The sequence below is a fragment of the Paramacrobiotus metropolitanus genome, unplaced genomic scaffold, assembly GCF_019649055.1.
Source record: "Paramacrobiotus metropolitanus isolate TYO unplaced genomic scaffold, Prichtersi_v1.0 Parri_scaffold0000028, whole genome shotgun sequence".
Lineage (NCBI taxonomy): Eukaryota > Metazoa > Tardigrada > Eutardigrada > Parachela > Macrobiotidae > Paramacrobiotus > Paramacrobiotus metropolitanus.
This window is the reverse complement of record NW_026570248.1, coordinates 1,152,781-1,171,577: the sequence shown is the minus strand read 5'-3', so window position 1 is coordinate 1,171,577 and position 18,797 is coordinate 1,152,781. Positions and strand designations below refer to the sequence as shown.

Here is an 18,797-nt window from a genome sequence, read left to right as displayed (position 1 = left end):
TTTGATTCGTTCACATCTCCAACTTACTATAGAAGTATGGAAGTTGCAGTGCAGTATAACAAGTATGACGCTACAATCGTTTTTGAAACCATATAATTATGCATGAAAAGGCAGTAGAAAATATTTGCATTTAAATCTTGAATAGTGTGAAGGTTCAATAGCGAAAACGATAAATCAAGATGCCCAACTCTTTGGAAACTCTGAGTTGTCGTTGTCTTTTTGTAACCTTGCGTGCGCAGCCAGAACAGGTGGCTTTCTTCTTAAAATCATTTACATGTTGCGTAATTAATCATTCTTAAAAACGACCATTGTCAGCGTGCACATAAGCGTAGCAAGTTTCACCGTAGTTTTCAAGTGGCGGATGAGAGTTCACACTTATGGTAGAGCAGGCTAACCAACCAACTGGTCGCATCCCGCTTCGCTTCCCGTTTTGTGGCCGGCGTACAATGGTGAATTCGGCTGTGGATTCTCTCATGAAGTATCAGTAATGAAATCTTGACAATGATAATCTTATTTCATTCCCTTGTATTATGTGTGTTTTCGGCTGTGAAATTTCATTTGTAAAGCTCTACAAACTGCTTCCGGCCGACCGGCGAAATATATAGCAAGACGTTCCCAGTCATGACAAGGGAAGAGCAGTGTCATATGCGCACTTCAGTGTGCACCGGTAGAGTGCTATATGGTGCCATGTACTGCATGTACCCAATTGCTATGCAAACTTTTATGCGAACATGCTTGGTTTAATATGAGCTCAGTCAACTTTTTGACATGTTTGCGCTATGGACGTCTTGAAACATCATCTGGAACATTATATCTTTACGATTGACTTTATTCGAAAACATCATCAAGTTCCTTCTATACTTGAAGTACGGGTACTGGCTATGATGCACTCCATCAGTGATTAAATCGAAAAATGATCCGATCGTGTAAAAATCTTCGATGGATCATTTTCTTTATGCGTGGATGTTAGGGCCGGCTTTTAAAAATCGCTTGATGTTGTGCAGTACAATCGCAGCTGTTATAATTAATCAGATATTGACCTTGCTTACATAGAAATCGTTTGGTCGTGGTAAAAATAATCAACGCATGATGCACTACATCTATACTACAATTATTAACATGAGTACATTGAGTAGTACTTATATAATTATTGTGAAATCATGAGTACGGATGCCATGTTCGTCCAAAACTACTCGGTTTCGTATAGTCCTTATACTAATTTTGGGCGGAGAGTACTTATGCCAAGCAATATTCTCGTAATTTAATCAGTCTTCTGTAGCAAACATGAGGCTTTACTAACAGCCTTCATACAAAAATGCCGCTAAACCATTGTAGCAATAATTATTATGATTTGTAGGTTGCTACAATTGCAATACTGCTTTGTAGGTTTTTTCCGTTGTTATTTAAATATAAAAACTTTTTAGAGTGGGATTAACTTATGTCCTTCTCTAAAATATTGTTTTTTTGAGTTGAAATGGCAGCGTAATTAGTGCGTCCTTGGCAGAAACTGGTCATTAGTGTCCACTGAGATTACAGCAAATTTACTAATAAGTTTACTGACAATGTACTGGCAGCCAACAGCACATGATACTGTACGTCTGTATTTTGCCTCCAGTGCGTCAGGATTCGGTACGGCGATTTAAGAGTCTCAGATTCTGTTCCCATTTCTTTTTACCTGATCGCTTTTGTCAGTTGTCATCATAATTACAATGAAGGTGACTCCGTAATATAATTATGCACTTGTTACTGTAATTACTCACGTGCAGTTTAGTACCGTGACATAATGACATTTACGATGTAATACTGTTATACGTATTCGGGAGCTTTGCAGATTTCCCGAATCGTAATCACAAAGCATGCCGTAGCCCAATAACATAAATTTCCTGTCTTTGTCTCTAACTGCTTTGCAATTTTTCATGGTGAACTTATTTTGAAAGGGTAAATTAATAGGAATATGCGCTAGTAATTTGTAGAAGGTTGCTGCTGGAGGTTTGAATTATAATCATGCAGGATGTTGCATGCATCAGGATGTTGCATGCTGCACCGAAGGAATAAGTAATAAACATTTGCACTCGTATAATTTAATTTTATCCCACTGTTTTAAGAAATGTTGGCTTTGTGTTGTCTACCGGTTAACAAGTAACAACAACAAAATGCTCAAGTTATAAACCCGGCCCATTTGGCATTTTCGTACCATTGCCGTACTATGCGTAAATAAAAATTATCGGAATTTGGAAAATCTGAAAGGGGATCTGTTAAAAGTTCTTGCTCATACCATAAGAACGTAGAAATCTAGACACATTCGTTAAACACAGAAAAAAAATTTATTTTTATGATGATTATATAGTAAGTTGTCTGTAAACGCTATGAGACATTGTCCTTGAATTTTACTTGGTTTCAGTGAAGCTGCAAAATCAGCGTACACACATTACTAAAGTTGTTGCAAACTCCTTGTAGTATTTTCGGGAAAAGCATCCACTGCCTGGACTACAGCCTGCGATCGTGCACGGCAGTGCAAAAAGACTTGATGATGACCTACGTAAAGCATATCAGAGTGACCATGGACCGCTTATGCAACGATGAAATTACTAGGACAGGTACATATATCTGAAACTGAATTGCTGTCAAGCTAAATATCGCTATTAAACTGAAACTGATCTAGTAAAATACAATTTCTTTCTTCCAAACGAGGGTGTCATATACTGGCACATGTATGTATATATTGTATACTCACAATCAGACTAACAGGATATTTCCTACTTGTGACCTTTCAGCTTTCCTGGCATATTCTCCATGTTTCAAGAAAGCCTACGCACGCACCGAATACTGCCTCAACTACTTTCTCCTCAGTATCCGCAACAGTACGCTGGCCAGTGGCGGATCGAGCACTGGATCGTCGCCCAAGTCACAAGGAGCGCTTCCGTTAGAAGACTTCATGTGCGACGCCCTATCCAACATGACCACCTGTGTGCACAACGCTGTCAAGTGCAAGGAGAATTCCAGCCGAGACATAAAAGATGTGTTGAACTTGATGTTACGTGGCGGACTCTCCACATCACTGTTGCAGCAGTGCTATCCGGTGGGAAAGAAGCCCAACCACGCTCATGTCGCTCGTTCGTCTGCTCCTAGTGTGCGTTCCCCAGGTTGCATCAAAGTTAATTTCCAACAATCCTGTTTATATTTGTCACTATGGATAATTTTGGGTGTATCTTTATTTCTAAATAGCTTTCCTACTGCACAATTATATAACTGCATTAGTTAGACTGATTTTTGATTTTGCACAGAGTCCTAGGCCGCAACTTTACATTTGCGTACTTTCTTGATGCTGTGATACTTTTGTTCGAGATCTGGTTACCTGAATCATGAAGAAACTATTTTTGCGTATTTGCTGAGTGGAGTTGTTACATTGTGCTGCAATCTGTAATCGTCGGTTTTCTTGAATTTGTAAAGTTAAAATGTGCATTTAAAATCAAAATCGTCGTAAAACTAAATAAAAGTAATTTTGTAACCACACTATAACGAAAACATCTTTCTTGAATAAAATATTTTGATACCTTGCTATGTTCGTTTTCGTAGGTGCAAAATTTACTATCGTAATGTGGTAGATACAAATCTTTTATGGTTATGGTCAATTCATTATCGCGCTATCAAGTGTTGGCCATGCCATACTTGAACATTAAGGTTCAGCGTTCACCGTCGATGTAAAAAACAAATTTTGTACATAGAAAATGGAGCATCTACTTAAATGAGAGCAGTGCTTCTTTTAGCGCGAAGGAAAAACAATCTTTGGTGATAAAAAGTTGGAAAAACAGTATAACGGTACTTAGGTATTGTACATGGTCGTTTTACATACCTGTTTACTTCCGTTATAATCTATAGCTATCGAGCGCTAAATGTTTTTGCCTTTTTTGAAGAAGAAATCTTTGTTCTTTGATACCTATCCTACAAATCAGTATTACTGCATATGGGTGCCTGTACTTTGATTGCTAGATCGAGTAGTAATTCGTACACTGTAGTTTTAGTACATCCGAGATCTTCCGGCGCAACCAGGAACACTCCGAACCATCTACTGGTAAAGGTGTGTGCAGTTCTGATTACTAGTTTTAAAGTCTTTTTTAAATTCTTCCAACTTCCAAGAGGAAATAAAAAACCGGCCATTAATTTGCCGGCACTATTTAGACCCAAGTTATTTACCGGTTCGTCTTTAAAGCCGATCGCCGATAATTATCGCTATTAGGGTGATCATGACATCTGTCTATAAAAATATGTAGTTTTTTATGACCACTAACGTACACGTCTTTAATTTATCATCGACTATAATCATATTTTAATTTAAGAATACTATTAAGTACAAGATCTATACTACGCGCGGCGCCCCATAGTTTTGAGATCTCTATAACCAAAAAACTTCTGGAAAAACGGACAACGCCATTAGATCCGGGATAGTTCAGAAGTGGCCGGCATGTGTTTTTTTTATGAAAATATCAAGCCGGTATCAAGCCGGCATCAAGACCAGATTGATCCAACCCATCTTAAAGGTCACCTTGAAACTTAGAAATATTTGCCTAGATACAATACAAAATACCAATTGACATAATTATCACACTAATTAAACCGAAAACAAAATAAATTATTGTACTTATTCAAACACTCGCGTTATTCAAACATTGCTGCCGGTGTTGCCGAGCTCGAAACGTTTAAAATCAACTGGTATAAAATGTAAAAAATCAAATATAAAATCAATACGAAAAATCACTGGACGAGTGAGTGACCGAAACACTATCACCGACCACTGAGCGGAATCTACCGAGCTACCACCACTGACCAGTAAGAAAAATCACTAGACAAGTGAGTGACCAAAACACCATTACTGCCCACTGAGCAGAATTTCTAGGTGAGTGAGTCATCGAGCGGACTTTGCTCGTGCTCACCTAACGGCTCTGTGCACTGGACAGTAGTTGTAGCAGGGTTACATCCTCACGTAGCGATTTTTCTCCTTACCTAGCGATATTTCTTACTGGACAGGTTGAGCTCGGTCAGTCACTCACCTAGTGATTGAGTGCGTCAAAAAATCGCTAGGTGAGTACGTGACCGAGCTACCACCACTGTCCAGTGCCCAGAACCCGTTAGGTGAAAGAGTACCGAGATACCATTACTTTCCAGTGCACAAACTCCGTTAAGTGATCTAGTCACCGAGCTACCACTACTGTCCAGTGCATAGATCCCGTTAGGTAGATGGGTGACCGAGCTACCAATACTGTCCAGTGCACAGAGCCCGTTAGGTGAACGCGTGACCGTGCTACCACTACTGTCCAGTGCACGAATTCCGTCAAGTGATCTAGTGACCGAGCTACCACTACTGTCCAGTGCATAGATCCCGTTAGGTAGATGGGTGACCGAGCTACCAATACTGTCCAGTGCATAGATCCCGTTAGGTAGATGGGTGACCAAGCTACCAATACTGTCCAGTGCACAGAGCCCGTTAGGTGAACGCGTGACCGAGCTACCACTACTATCCAGTGCACGAACTCCGTTAAGTGATCTAATGAGCGAGCTAGCACATAAACTCGAGACCGAGTTACCAGTACTGTCCTTTGCATAGATCCCGCTAGGTAGGTGGGTGACCGAGCTGCCAAAGCTATCCAGTGCACAGAGCCCGTTAGGTGAACGTATGACCAAACTGCAATATTACTGAGCAAAATAGAGCAGGGCCTGCTAAGTTCTTAATGAGTGACCTATCTAGCACCACTGTCCAAGTCTTAGCGTCCTTTTAGTTTGTAATGTGATACTCTCGTGGGTGATTTGATTCGGATGGTTTTTCGCTAAGAAAATTTAACAAAAAATGATCTGTAAAGTCAAAGTAATTGCGTTCGACTGCACGAAAGCAAAACATCCATTTTTTTATAAAATTTTTGTTATCGGGCTCTTCAGATTTATCCGTTCTAAGTTAACAATCCGTAAACCGGCCAAGGAGTTTAGAACCCAAGAAACGCGGAGGCGAAGCCGAGGCTGTTTCTTGTATGTAAATAATAATATACCTTAAATAATCGACCGGAGCGCAGCAAAGGTCTTCTATATTTAAGACCAACGCTTCCATTGATTACCTTAATTGATCATTTACTTATACTTCACAAGACATAATCTTGTAATTTCAAGTACATAATATGCTGTTGTATTCGTTGTCACACTCCCATCACCATCAAAGAATGATTGAATCAGAATGCGACACTACGAAGGAATAACAGAAGTGGCGATATACTACATAGTATATCTGCAGGTCTTAAAATGTATAAACAAGATTTTTGTAATAAAATAAACGTAAAATATTTGTTTAAGCAATTAGTGAATTTAAAAATTTTGTACTCGCATATGGTAGCACGCGCTTAAGTGATGTAAGTGCACCATGGCGCAGTTAAAATTCAAGCTAAGCGCTATCGCTGTAATGTTATGCTGAGGTTTAATTGTTCTTTATCAACTTATGAGGTATAATGACTGTAGTTTAACATGGGCGCGCGCATCCATGTTTTAACCCCTTTATGTGTATAAGATATATTTAACAGTGATAAAATTACGAGAGTTACTTTATCGTATGTACAAGAACGCGGATCAGTTTAGTATGTTCTTGATATTCAAACTTTGTAACTGGCAAAATGTCTGATTAAAGTTTACTGATAATTGTAAAAGGCATGTAGAATTGTAGAATGTGAGTAATAAGAAGTTGCTCTTAGACCTCTTAGGTCTGGCAAATGCGCGTTAGTCCATGTGCAGGCTTTTTATAATCGTAGCACGATTATTCGTGAGGTGTATAGAACCTCGAAGCTGGATACACTTTTGTATCACATTTGGTCATGACAGTTTATTAGCACTTCGCAGCGTTTAACACCTTGGACAAATTAAATAAGTACTTCTAATCGTAGCGTAAAAAACAATCAGATCCTACAACAAAGTGTGGAGTATTCCCAGCGGAAATCAAGCAGTCCGGGGTGGCAGTCCAGAGCTCGGTACGGTTTCGTAATAGCCAGCGCAGTTTCGCTTTGTATACGCCGAGCTCGGTTATGATCATCGATTGCAATTTCGTATTGCCGCCTAAGATAATTTGAAAAGCCGCTAGCAATACTCTCAGTAAAATCGACTTTATCGATCAATAAATGTAAACTACTATATGGTATCCCGCTAGCTAGGTTTATTCTATCACTTCAAATAGGCATAGTTTGTGTCAGAATAGTTCTTTCTGGCCTTTGTAAGAATTTAAAGGTTGCCGCAGGATCTTTCTGATAGAAAAAGGACTGCCTAGATATTGCAATATGAACTCGGTGATGATATTTCTGTTCTTTTAAACGATTTTATTCTTACTGCCTGAAATCTGTTTTACTTGAAACTTCCATTTGATCTTATAGTCTGATCAGCAAGCGAATTTTACGGAAATCGGTCGATTGGTTACCGTAGCTAAACATTTGAGATCGCCGCTCTTGCAGCTTTAGCAGATGCGAAAACGCCATTAACCAATAATTTCAAGCTAGATTGTCTTGATCTCCTGGCTAAATTTACACATGAATCGTGTAAAAACGTAATCAGTTATGTTTTAATCGGATTTCCTAGTTCAAAGTTTCTGAATTTTCCAACTGTAATCGGGGCCTTTTTTATGGATCGCTTGAACATTCGCCGCAAAGCACCAGTTTCCCAACTATGGAGCTTCTTAACATCAAAGTGTGACTGGTCGTACACCTTAAAACAGTGTGAATTATTATTTCTGAACTCAGGTACTGTCTTATATTACGAAAAATTATTTTGTAAAGAGATGCTAGAGAAGCATCATACCATACGTAATGCATTATATATAGCATAAATGCATTGTTAATCATGCTAGGCACGACATTCGTCAGTTTGCCATGATAGGAAGCTCTTTTATATATGTAGTTTTGCAGTTAATTTTTAAAACTGCGCAGGTTTGTGCTTTTACAGGCGTACATGTCGTCGCATGAAAGAGATTAAACTTACAGTAGGACTGTGGCGCGCCACACTTTGTGGATGAGACAATTTTTATAAATATAATGAAATCTTCCTTGTTATACTTGCTGCCCTTCGTTGTTTTTTTTGTTAATCTACTCGGGATCTTAAATCGTTCGGCGTGAGGGATACACACTGCATACACAGGGCGGCACGGAATTTGCTTTCCACCTTTTGAAATTCCAGATTGTATAAGCTGTTTGCGAACTTGCTAATGCCCCAAAATCATAATTAATGCGACAGTGGCGTTGACGAAGTCCAAGTTTATACATAAACCGGCTTTTTCACAATAAAAGGCAGAATAAACAGCTTTTTAAATTTAGATTCATTAATACGTCTGGTTCTGTTTAAAAAGTACTTACTATGCGATAATACACAAATCAATCTAATTTAGCAATTATGTTTCGCCGGTAAGGATGATTCCCTATCCTGAAAATTGTGAGCATACATTAGACGTGCGCTGCAGTACGATTCTACGAGTACATATACTGTAGCGATATTCTTGTTCGCACACAAAAATCAAGCAAGAAATATTATATTTCTGTAATCTCGTATTGAACACGTACAATTAGATCTTTCACAAGCACGGTACATCGGCAAAATTACTGCCTCATAAAAACGTAAGTCTTTGTGTTTTTGCGTACGTGTATCTGTACAGAGCTAATTCCAATTGCAGGCTTTCTAAACCACTGACGAAATGGGCTGATAACTTTCAAGTAGGGTATAAATTTTGGAACTATTTGTACATATGTATACGTGCCGCAAAAATTGATTGTTTGGCACTTTATTCCCGAAAATTGGTTATAATAAGGATAAACTCCCATAAAAATACTTCTTCGTGTTCTGAGTTAACAATAACTAGCTTATCTGGTACGGCACTGGGACGCCATCACATTGTTCGCTGCCAACATCAGAAGAATAAATGATGAGGAGTACAGTTGAATGGGTTCGTGGACTGCATGAGTGTGGTGAATAAGTAGACCGGAAAAACCTTTAATGAATTTGCAGGACAATTTGTATTCGGCAATTGATGTATAACGACCAGAAGCGTATTCATTGAGTAATGAGCTTCACCAGCAATACTGCCGCCTCTCGTTAGCTTATCCCAGCACATCTCCCGTTATCCAAGAACGTCAACTATATGTAACGTGTACAGCAGATGTTATTGATCTGCGTGATCTGTTGAACCACTTGAATTTTTTGTCTGCTCTTCAACTTCGAGCGCGTAAAATAAAAGGAAGTTTTTCAATCGATTTAGCAGCCATGATGAGGTAGATAAACGTTTTCGAGGACGCGGTTGGTAGTTTGTACCATTATAATGAATAACTATGTTTTCACCATGTATGTACCTAACTCGGCAAGTAATGTATAACTTTGTATTTACTGTTATCAGTAAATTTGCAACAGCTAGCATAAATCATTCTGCAATACTTACAGTTATTAAAACATAATCAACGTGGGACAGTCAGCAAATAACTACTTAACGGATTACTACAATTAAATGCAAAGCTGGATCAGTTATTGCGCAGAAATTTAAATCATATCTATCTATTTTTGTAGGTTTTTTACTCTGGGTAGAGAAATTTTACTACTAATAGCTGGTATTTTGCAATTCTACACAATGCGCATGTGTCTATCAATAAAGCAGTATTTTGGGAAATATGTATGATTAAACGTCGATATCTGACAATGTCAACTGAGTCAAACTGACCTTTTGTGCAGAGTTGGAACATAACATTTTCGCTCTATGAAGATTTTATATTAATTATCATTGCATTACATGAAGACTGCGGAATTTATACTGCTTTTTTCTTAATTATGTACAAGCACATATTTTAATGTTTGGACTAGGGCTATGTACTTCGTGTTTTTTCGACTATCAGACATTCAGACCTGATGGATTCCTGATCATAAACACTACTAGCAGACGTAAAAATTTACAAATTCACACGTCTATTACGCTCGATCAGTATTTCAGTATATTGCGCATAGATATACAACAAAATCTTTTGAAAAATACACTAATTTTACAAACGTCTATTTCTTCAGTATAGATACTTAGTGCATCGCTACGCTGACTGTTACCAGTAAAGTATTATCAACCACCGCCTCTTATACACGGAAATCGATTAATTTTGGAAAATACATAGACATTGTTCACGTTTTATTTGTGTTTTATCGACTTTCAAGATTTTTTAAAGTTTTCCAAAGGTAAATGATTTCCCTGTGAGTAATGAGAGCCGGAGTTTAATGTAAGCCTGTTTACTGTACCTGTACATGTTCTGCATTTTTGACACCGTGGCTGTTACAGGATCACAATTTAGATAATTTGCATTTTATGATTTAATCGTTCTACAAAACTTGACACATTATTTTAATAAATAACATATTACAGAGTGGATATTTGCTCTTTAGTGCATCAGACTGGCCAGCCGCCCAGACATAAGAAATGGATTTCGGGAGAAGAATTATTCCCTTCGCAACTTTACCGGGGCCCTTGGGATATCGGTGGTTAATCTTCGCTAATACCTTCTTTATACTCGGGTTCACAGGTAATACAGTTGTTTCATTGTATGTAGTATTGTAACTGACTCACGAAATTACAAGTCAACATTTTACATCATGAGCGCAAAATACCGCATAGTACTACTCCAATAACGAGTGTTATTCGTACAAACTGCACTCTGTACAGACTGTAATTCATAATCATTTTGAGCCACAGTAATTTTCTCTTTTTAAAAAATTGCAATTTAATAATTAAAGGCCGGTCCGCCGGCGGGTCCAGCGGGCCGGAAAACGGGGTACTTGGTATCGCATATGAAAAAACTACGTACTAAAGTGATAAATGTAACGTGCATATTCTTGTAGTGGAGGATAGAAAAACCTTTTTAGGTAAATCGGTTTTGCCTGGTTGGCTGGTTCCCATACCGTAGTTCGCCAATTTTACATTGACTTTTAATTTCAAATTCAAACGTGCAAACGCCTTAACCATGCCAATTGGTATTAAAATATTTTCAGGTTGACTTTAAAATTAAGTGAGAAAGACGAGTAACGAAATAGAAAAAAAATATAATTATGTGATTACCGTTTTCTTTCTGATGAGCACAAAAAAGAGCGCGTTATCTCTGAATAGTCATCCTTTGATCGTTTTTTGTTGGTTTAATTCATAATTGTTAGTGTAACTGAAGTCAGCTAGCAGAACAATAAGGCATAATATGCTTGGGGATTTTTTTAGCTGTGAATTATTTTAAGCAGTTAATGTCGAATTTTTTATATCGTCTTTGAGGGCATGTGGAGTAAATGCATAGTATGTAATTATGTAAATGGTATAAACAATTCTCACCGCGCAAGTAGTTTGCGAAAAAGTTGGCCGATGTCTGGCAAATGCCGGGCATTTCCGATGTCGTATTCTAAGACACCGTCGCTTTTGTTGAAATTTAAGAAAGAACTTAGCGAAGACCTGATGCACGCGCAAAAGCTAGAATAAATTTATCTGGAAAAATGTTTCATAATATGAGTATGCGATAAGTTATTTATTAAAATAAATCTCAGTTTTTTTTAAAAATTGTTCGTGGACAATAAAAACTGCGCACTCGTTTCGCATAAGAATTGTGTTATTAACTTATTATCACACGAACTGTAAAAAAATAATTATGTTGCGAAATAAATCTACTGACGGCGGTGACTGGCCACAAACTGCATATTATAACTTTCTTCGAAGAATTCAAGGTATTTGTAATCACTAAAATCATAAAAAGATATTCTTAATGCACATTGTAAATACCAATGAGATAGAGTTTGGAAGGAACAAAAGCGACGCACCGCTATGTCTTCGAATCACAGGTATCCGTAAAATAGTGCCCAATGAACAAACTCTGAAGATTGTGGCACGCGCAATTATAACTGACTGCAAGAAATGGTGCTATCTCATTGCTGAACTTTAGGAGCAAATTGTAAGACAGTAATTATCTATAATTAAATCGTTGTTGTTTGCAAGAGGTTAGCTGTACCCTTTCGCGACATTTACACCAGGAGTCGAGGACTGTCAATGCAGACATAAAGGTTATACAGTGGGCTTCGGTATATATGTAGATACTGTAAATTTGTTATTGCTGTATGTCATTCACCCGACGAAATTCCTCGTGTAATTTCGAATCTTTTTGGCAGTAAATTTTACAGTTACAGTATGTGCATCGGTACCGTAATCCATTCAACGCAGAAATTTACACTTGAAATTCTTAATTGCAAAATGTTAAATGGCGCGCGCTTTTTGTAAAACTGGCGTCATATCGTATGAGTAAAACGCCAGTTGCCCCGTCAAAGATTCGCCCTGGCCAACTTCATTGCCATCCATATTTTATTACCACATCGCTGACGAAAGCAGTTTAGATTTCAGTCCGCAGCTAAATTAAATTTTCCACCTACGTAAACACGGAAAAAAATTCAATTGATGCCCGAGGATCATCAGTAGTGTGAGGTCTTAATCAAGAGGGAAGGCTAACAGACCCTGGCACGCAGATCATCTTAATTCAACGATTGTGCGCCGGAAGTGATTCATTCCCATTCCTCAGTCTAGCAACACGCAGCACTGGGCCGTCCATGATCTCTGTACGCACTACGCACAGTAGCCATGGACGTTGAAGAGGGCGATGCAGCAGGACCGGGGAAGCGTAGACTGAGAAAGAAAACAGATTGTGATAGAAACTCGACAAGACGGGTCATCACTTTAATGCATCCCTAGAGCCATTTGGTCCATACATGGCCGTTAAAGTCACTTTAGTCTCCAGTTACAAATCCCACTGAACCACTAACCCAACCGGGAATACTCTAACAAATGCACACGTACTGCAGACAGCCATTGCCCCGTTACTGCTGCGCCCTTAAATATATTGTTCGAATGCATCAATTGCCCAATGTATGGCGCACATTTGGAATTCAGCCGTCTATATATGCCTAAAGAAAACGCAACTGTCCGATCGCATTGCAAAATATATCCGGTTGTGTGGTGCATGTGGACCGCCTGGGCCGGTGCAGTGTTATGCAGAGTGTAGGCATTATACGCGATTCCCATCCAGATGCAGATAGCGACGGTCGCTCCATTGATTGGGTGTATAACTATTGATCAGCATCGGCAACATGCAGCAACCCCCCTTTTACGCGCTACTGCTCGCTCTCCACTGTTTTCTCAATTGAGTCCTGGAAAATGTGTAACTGGTTAGCAAATGCATTATGCTGCCTGACATATCTTTAAATGATCGTTCCCAATCGCGATCGCTCTCGTTTCCTCTTTGCGACTGTCAGTTTCATCCGGAAATACGATGAGTTACTGAATCTCTGGCACATATATATTCGCGCAGCAATTGGCAGCTAGGATAATTACCTTACTTAAGCACAGAAAAAATGCTCGGATAAATAGCCGTCGCGACATGATGCCGACGCAATTTTTACCGAAATGCAAGGTCATGCGGTTTTATATTGCAGAATGTTTTATCTAAACAAATCGTCTATTTATAAACCTTAATGTTGAGATGCTCCGTTATTTCTAATTATACCGTCTATATAAAGAAAAGATTTCATTTTTTGGTGTGGCAGAACGGTTTTCTGGTTTCGCTAAACCACGTTTTTACTTATAATACACATCGGCGCTGCTACTTCCACGAGAGTTACACATGATTGACTAATTGGCTGAAAATGACACATGTTCAATCATTACCGGAAAGTGCATGTAGCATACTGCACATCCCGTATATAATCTTTGGAATATCCCTGGTCATATTTGCAGCCTATTCAACGGACGCCCGGACCGATTGTGCGGAATCGGATTTTCAGGAGTGCCTAAAAGAATTTGATACCATAATAAGTCATCAAGAGCTGGGATTTGCTGCCTCGGAAAAAGAGCTCAACCAAGCCTGCAGGTAAAGGAAACGATGCCGATAAGGGCCTTCAGTCAATCGGCTGTACAACAGTACTTCTGCGCTGGAGTAGCTCCTTAAGATGATTACCATGCTTACATCCGCATACATATCAGACTACAGATGCTAACCGTATCCATGAACATAGGTTTTCTCTTGTACAAGTACCGTACATTGCACTGATTTGCATAATAACTCAGCCATATGCTGATTATATTACTAAATAAAATGCAATAATGATTGGTTTTCAGAATATTGCATTTCTTTCGGAGCCATTACGCAAGCTGTTATACAAAAGTCGCGGTACAAATATTTTATTCCCTTCATACATAAACTACACAAGAAGTGAAGTGAAATTTTGATTTAATCATTAACCTAGCGTTACTTACAGCTGAAAAAATTATTAATACGCCGGCTTGTTTTCAAAAAAATATTCTTCCAGCACTCAAATCGAGGCAGAATAGCGCAAAGTGCAAGGCCACGTATTGCAAACGTTAGTAGCAATTTACAATTATGTTAGATGCATTTGCCTTTGTCGTAACGGGCATCGATTAGAAAACTGATGATTACAGTGCGTGACCTTTAATAATTCAACGTATTAACGGGATGAAAGGCTACGTAACGGTTGTTTTGCAGGCATTTGAAAGAAGGAGTGAACTGCATTGATGGATTTGTTAAGCGTTGCACAAAAGATAAAACCCAGTTAGAAACTTTGACCGTTTCCGTCAAAGGAGCCTTTGATATTTTGGAATTATTGTGTGAAAATACGTATCATCGCAACCAGTATCTCAAACATGCCGAGTGTTACCGGCAAATCGCCAGCGAAATCGAGGAATGCATGCATCCCATGCGGACAATGGGGCTGCGGCAGCAACACCGGGAACAATACACTAAAAGCAAATTAGACCATATGGTTTGTTGGTAAGTAAAATGGTACATTGATCTTGTGAGAATCGACTAAAATCGTGAAAAGGACATCCAAAGCGAACTGAATCAGTAAAATACGCTTTAGATTTTGCCTAAGCCTATATAAATTTAGTCTAAAAAATAAATAGTTAAATGTTTTAGAAACAGCGAAACTGAAGGCATAGCTTGCAGTTGTACAGCTATATATCTGTACTTAAGGTTACTATCGATCTTGTCGTTAATATCGATAGGCCAACACTTTTGACCTACAACCTGGGCATCAGTTCGCGGCTGTTCGCCCATCTGTTGTTACGATTTAATCTTATTAAAACGTACTGATTTTCAATAGGCCTGTATTCTGTATTATAAATCATGGAATCAGAGATCTGGATGCTGGTGCATTCCAATTACGGACCAACAGCAGAGTCTGCAGAGATCACCCACTCATTAGCGCAGGAACGGGTTTTTGTAATTAACAATTTTTATAGTCGCAGAAAAACAGCAATTATACTGTTGGAATATATATAAGAATTATGCAGGTTGCCCATAAAAACCAGTAGTGCCGGCACATACGACAGTAGAATGAGCAGAATACGTATTCTGTAAGTACTGATACCGAAACAGATGTTCTGCCCAAAAGTTACAAAGTGCGAATATTTAGTAAAGGAAGACGCTCTTTTTGGAATTTAAGAAAAAAACATTCGTATTTTATTATTAAACCTTAGCCTACTCATCGTATAATGTCCATATTGTCATGTACATGTCATTTATAAGCTGTACACGAGCGTTGGAATAAATCGTGCAGGTATATAGTGAATATACTCGTAGAACGAGTACTCGTATATAAGTAGGACTTATATCTGTATATGATGTGAGCAGACTATAAAACCCGCGCCCATGAAGATCACTCGAAAAACTCATTACGTATTTTTACGAAACTCTTTCGAGTTGATTGTAACTACAAAATCGTGCGCATTAAAACAGTATGCATGTGCGCTGTTTAGTGTTTACTTTAGCTACCTGTGGTGTGCAGCAGTTTAAAACAATCAATATTTTCGATTTCGACCGAAAAGGAAAGTAGGGTACGGTCATAAAGGTACGATGAACTGACCATTCTGAGGCATGCCTATAAGCTGAAGCTGCCTTCCGTCCATTTTGCCCGTTTTCATTCTTTGTTTCTGACGCAAGGTAACGGCGAACTGTAGAGATTCTACCCTGACTTGTTAGGTACTCCGTACAGCAGTAACGCCAAACAATAAAAAATTGCAAATATAAATACATCATTATGCGGATGAAGAGCACGTCTAAACTTATGTCATTTACAGTGCGTATCACAATGCAACGGAATGCATTCACCGGGTGTCAACTAAACGCTGCAGTGACCGTGCAGCCACCTTCCTAAAAAACTACACTGACCGCGCCGCCTATCCCATCACGCAACAGTGCCGGACATTCAATAACACGCTTTGCTCAAAACCCTCCAGCTCGCCTGGTCTGCTTCCATTATCATGGCTCGTTGTACTGCCCTTTGTGGTCTATATCATTTAATCAGCTGTATGTCTTCCCAAATGCAACTCGGTTATGCAATCACTACTCGACAATCCAGGGGAAAAATCCAATTTTCCTACATTTTGCGGCCCATGTATATTTTCGTGTCAATTTGACCAACAAGGGCAACATCGCTTAAACCAACATTGCCGCAACCGACACACACTCACATACACACAATCCGTATTCATTATTATCCATATATAAAATCACCGTGTCTGTGTGAAGGGAATAAATGCCTACGTCTGGAACGTTTTTGACAGTGCACAGCCAGCTCAATTGTCGGTCTGGCAGTATCAAGAATCCAAACATCATTAACTTGCCAGTCAGTCCCACGCAGCCATTTACCACCATATACTGCAACTCGCCGAACGACGGGACAAAATGGACTGTGCCGAGGCGGATTCCCGTAGTGCAACATTTGCACACCTATTCAAACAACTAAGTGGCTCATGTGTCGCCCCAAAAGAAGAAAGCTCCCATGGTAAACGTCATTCATCTTCCAGAAATCTTATGACTTCCACTGAACCCGACATGCCTAATCAAACCCAGTGATAATTTCGTCCACAGCGCGCATGCATGGAAAGCTTACAGCGGTCTACTGTACATGCAGCAGTGTAGCGCGCTTACAATTAGCGACGACTGTGGTGTAATGGATCCAAATCGCAGCGAAATTAAGCAACGGCTGTATCGTCTGTCAAGAATAGCAGTATTTTGTTCCATTTTCCAGACCTTCCTACGTACAACAAGAAGAGAAGATAAACGACATGAACGATACATTTACACAATTTTTCGCCGCTGCCGCACTAATACCATCCCGCAAGAAAAGCAGTTGTGCTAATGATCAAAAGAAACTTCCTCGCCAGCGGATGCGACAGATCATTTCCGGTGTTTTTTAATTTCGCCGTCTTGGACTTCTCGTTCGGTACGGTCTTGATGCTGAACGTCTTGGGTGATGGCGCATTGGCGCTGGCCGCCGCGGTACTGTCGGCTGGGTCAGCATTCGCCGTGGGAGCCACACCCGGAAGCGGTAAACCCGCGGGACCGGCCGCCAAGATTGTCGGCGCATCATCTTCAGCCGTCTGGTTGACTTTCACGGAACTACCCTCTCCATCCGGGACCAGAAGCGGCCGGGATAATACGGTGGTGTCGGTAGCCGCGGGCGCTGCATCAGCATGCGACGCCGCTGAAGGAACGGTGTTGGTCAACTGCGCCTGCTGCTGCACGCTGGAACGGGTGCCCGTGGCGGCTGCGCCCGTAAATAGTGTTTCCATATTGTTACTGCTGGCGCCCTGCATCGTGCTGAAGGGCGGCGGGGATGAAGCGATAATTGCATCATCTACACTGCTGCTACTCGTCCCCGCATCCGGCTGGGTCATATTGGGCAGGGAGATGAGATTGTGCCGGTTGGATAGGGGATCCTCAAGGCCCAAATCACGGCCGCACTGAGCTTGATATTCAAAACACTGTTGAAAAAGACAAATCAAAGCGTTGTTCTTCGTTACTGCTCTTTTCTCTTCTCCAGTTGTTGTTGACTGGTTGTACAAATTAAATTATATAAATTTAGGTTACGACGTGCGGTATATAACTTACAAGGAAAAAGCAAGAGTGCAGATATAATTGTTACCTGGCGTGCTATCCAGTCTTGAAGTGTGGATTTCATCATTTTATAAAGAAACTTTTTCACAAAATCCGCCGATGATGGGTGGCACTTCCGCACGGCTGCTTCAAATGAACACTGGGTAAGCCTGTGAAGCCATCGCTGTCCAACAACAAAACATCGGTTAACCACCAGTCTCATATTGTTCTGCTTACATAACAGCTACCCTAGTTAACATAAGATCTATGGGACCAAATCATTTACAGTACATATTTACATGAAAAAAAAAGTGCCTTGATTAATGCTTATGGTTAATTTTATTATTAAGAAGAATTTTGAAGTCCCATGTTATTTTCACATAAATAAGTAATGAATGATTAGGTCCATAGATCTTATGTTTCGCTAGCTGTTAAGTACAGTAAGGCTTCTTACCGCTTATCAAAAATACAATCCACAATTTGAGGTGTTGTATCTGCCTCGACAACATATTATGCATCTCAACAGCACCACGAACCGGAAAGAGAAAACGTAGGTACTCAAAGAAACTGGATTAAGTGTAAAAAATTATTAATCCCACGTATCGATATCGACTACGACGATAGCGACAATTAGGGATACATGGGTACGGCACTTGAGAAAGCCATCCGACACGCTGTCATAGATCCATTTGAACCGAAGAAACACTTGCCAGGGATAAGGCCTGAGAAAACAACAGCAAGAAAACACCGCGCACCTGGTCAGCACGCTAATAAACTATCAACTGATTTAGTCTCTTGGTTTAATTAGAGCTTAAGAGTCTCACTCTCAAGGTTCCACCCAGCTAG

General features: G+C 39.7%; 2 protein-coding genes across 4 annotated transcripts; both read left to right on the top strand.

The window, feature by feature from the left end:
• Positions 1 to 2,449: 2,449 nt before the first annotated feature.
• On the top strand, positions 2,450 to 3,478 carry LOC129588181 (uncharacterized). Its single transcript, XM_055482309.1, has 2 exons — positions 2,450 to 2,597; positions 2,775 to 3,478. The coding sequence occupies exons 1-2, from the start codon at positions 2,528 to 2,530 to the stop codon at positions 3,260 to 3,262; spliced, it is 558 nt and encodes a 185-aa protein (XP_055338284.1). The 5' UTR covers positions 2,450 to 2,527; the 3' UTR covers positions 3,263 to 3,478.
• Positions 3,479 to 6,829: 3,351 nt separating this feature from the next.
• On the top strand, positions 6,830 to 18,087 carry LOC129588147 (uncharacterized). Of its 3 annotated transcripts, none has more exons than XM_055482261.1 (5): positions 6,830 to 7,001; positions 10,423 to 10,559; positions 13,790 to 13,922; positions 14,556 to 14,840; positions 16,151 to 18,087. In XM_055482261.1, the coding sequence occupies exons 2-5, from the start codon at positions 10,457 to 10,459 to the stop codon at positions 16,371 to 16,373; spliced, it is 744 nt and encodes a 247-aa protein (XP_055338236.1). In that variant the 5' UTR covers positions 6,830 to 7,001; positions 10,423 to 10,456; the 3' UTR covers positions 16,374 to 18,087. The 3 variants fall into 3 exon arrangements, with proteins under 3 accessions (XP_055338236.1, XP_055338234.1, XP_055338235.1); XM_055482259.1 differs by lacking the exon at positions 6,830 to 7,001 and adding an exon at positions 7,163 to 7,760; XM_055482260.1 differs by lacking the exon at positions 6,830 to 7,001 and adding an exon at positions 7,163 to 7,760 and having other exon boundaries at positions 10,403 to 10,559.
• The last annotated feature ends 710 nt before the right edge of the window (positions 18,088 to 18,797 follow it).

What these genes read in the sequence shown, in the direction of transcription:
- LOC129588181 (XM_055482309.1), top strand. Translation starts at nt 2,528, where the DNA reads ATGATGACCTACGTAAAGCATATCAGAGTGACCATGGACCGCTTATGC. An exon ending in CGATGAAATTACTAGGACAG is followed by an intron (nt 2,598 to 2,774) that starts GTACATATATCT and finishes GTGACCTTTCAG; the next exon opens with CTTTCCTGGCATATTCTCCA.
- LOC129588147 (XM_055482261.1), top strand. Translation starts at nt 10,457, where the DNA reads ATGGATTTCGGGAGAAGAATTATTCCCTTCGCAACTTTACCGGGGCCC. An exon ending in GAGCTCAACCAAGCCTGCAG is followed by an intron (nt 13,923 to 14,555) that starts GTAAAGGAAACG and finishes GTTGTTTTGCAG; the next exon opens with GCATTTGAAAGAAGGAGTGA. An exon ending in TTAGACCATATGGTTTGTTG is followed by an intron (nt 14,841 to 16,150) that starts GTAAGTAAAATG and finishes TGTCATTTACAG; the next exon opens with TGCGTATCACAATGCAACGG.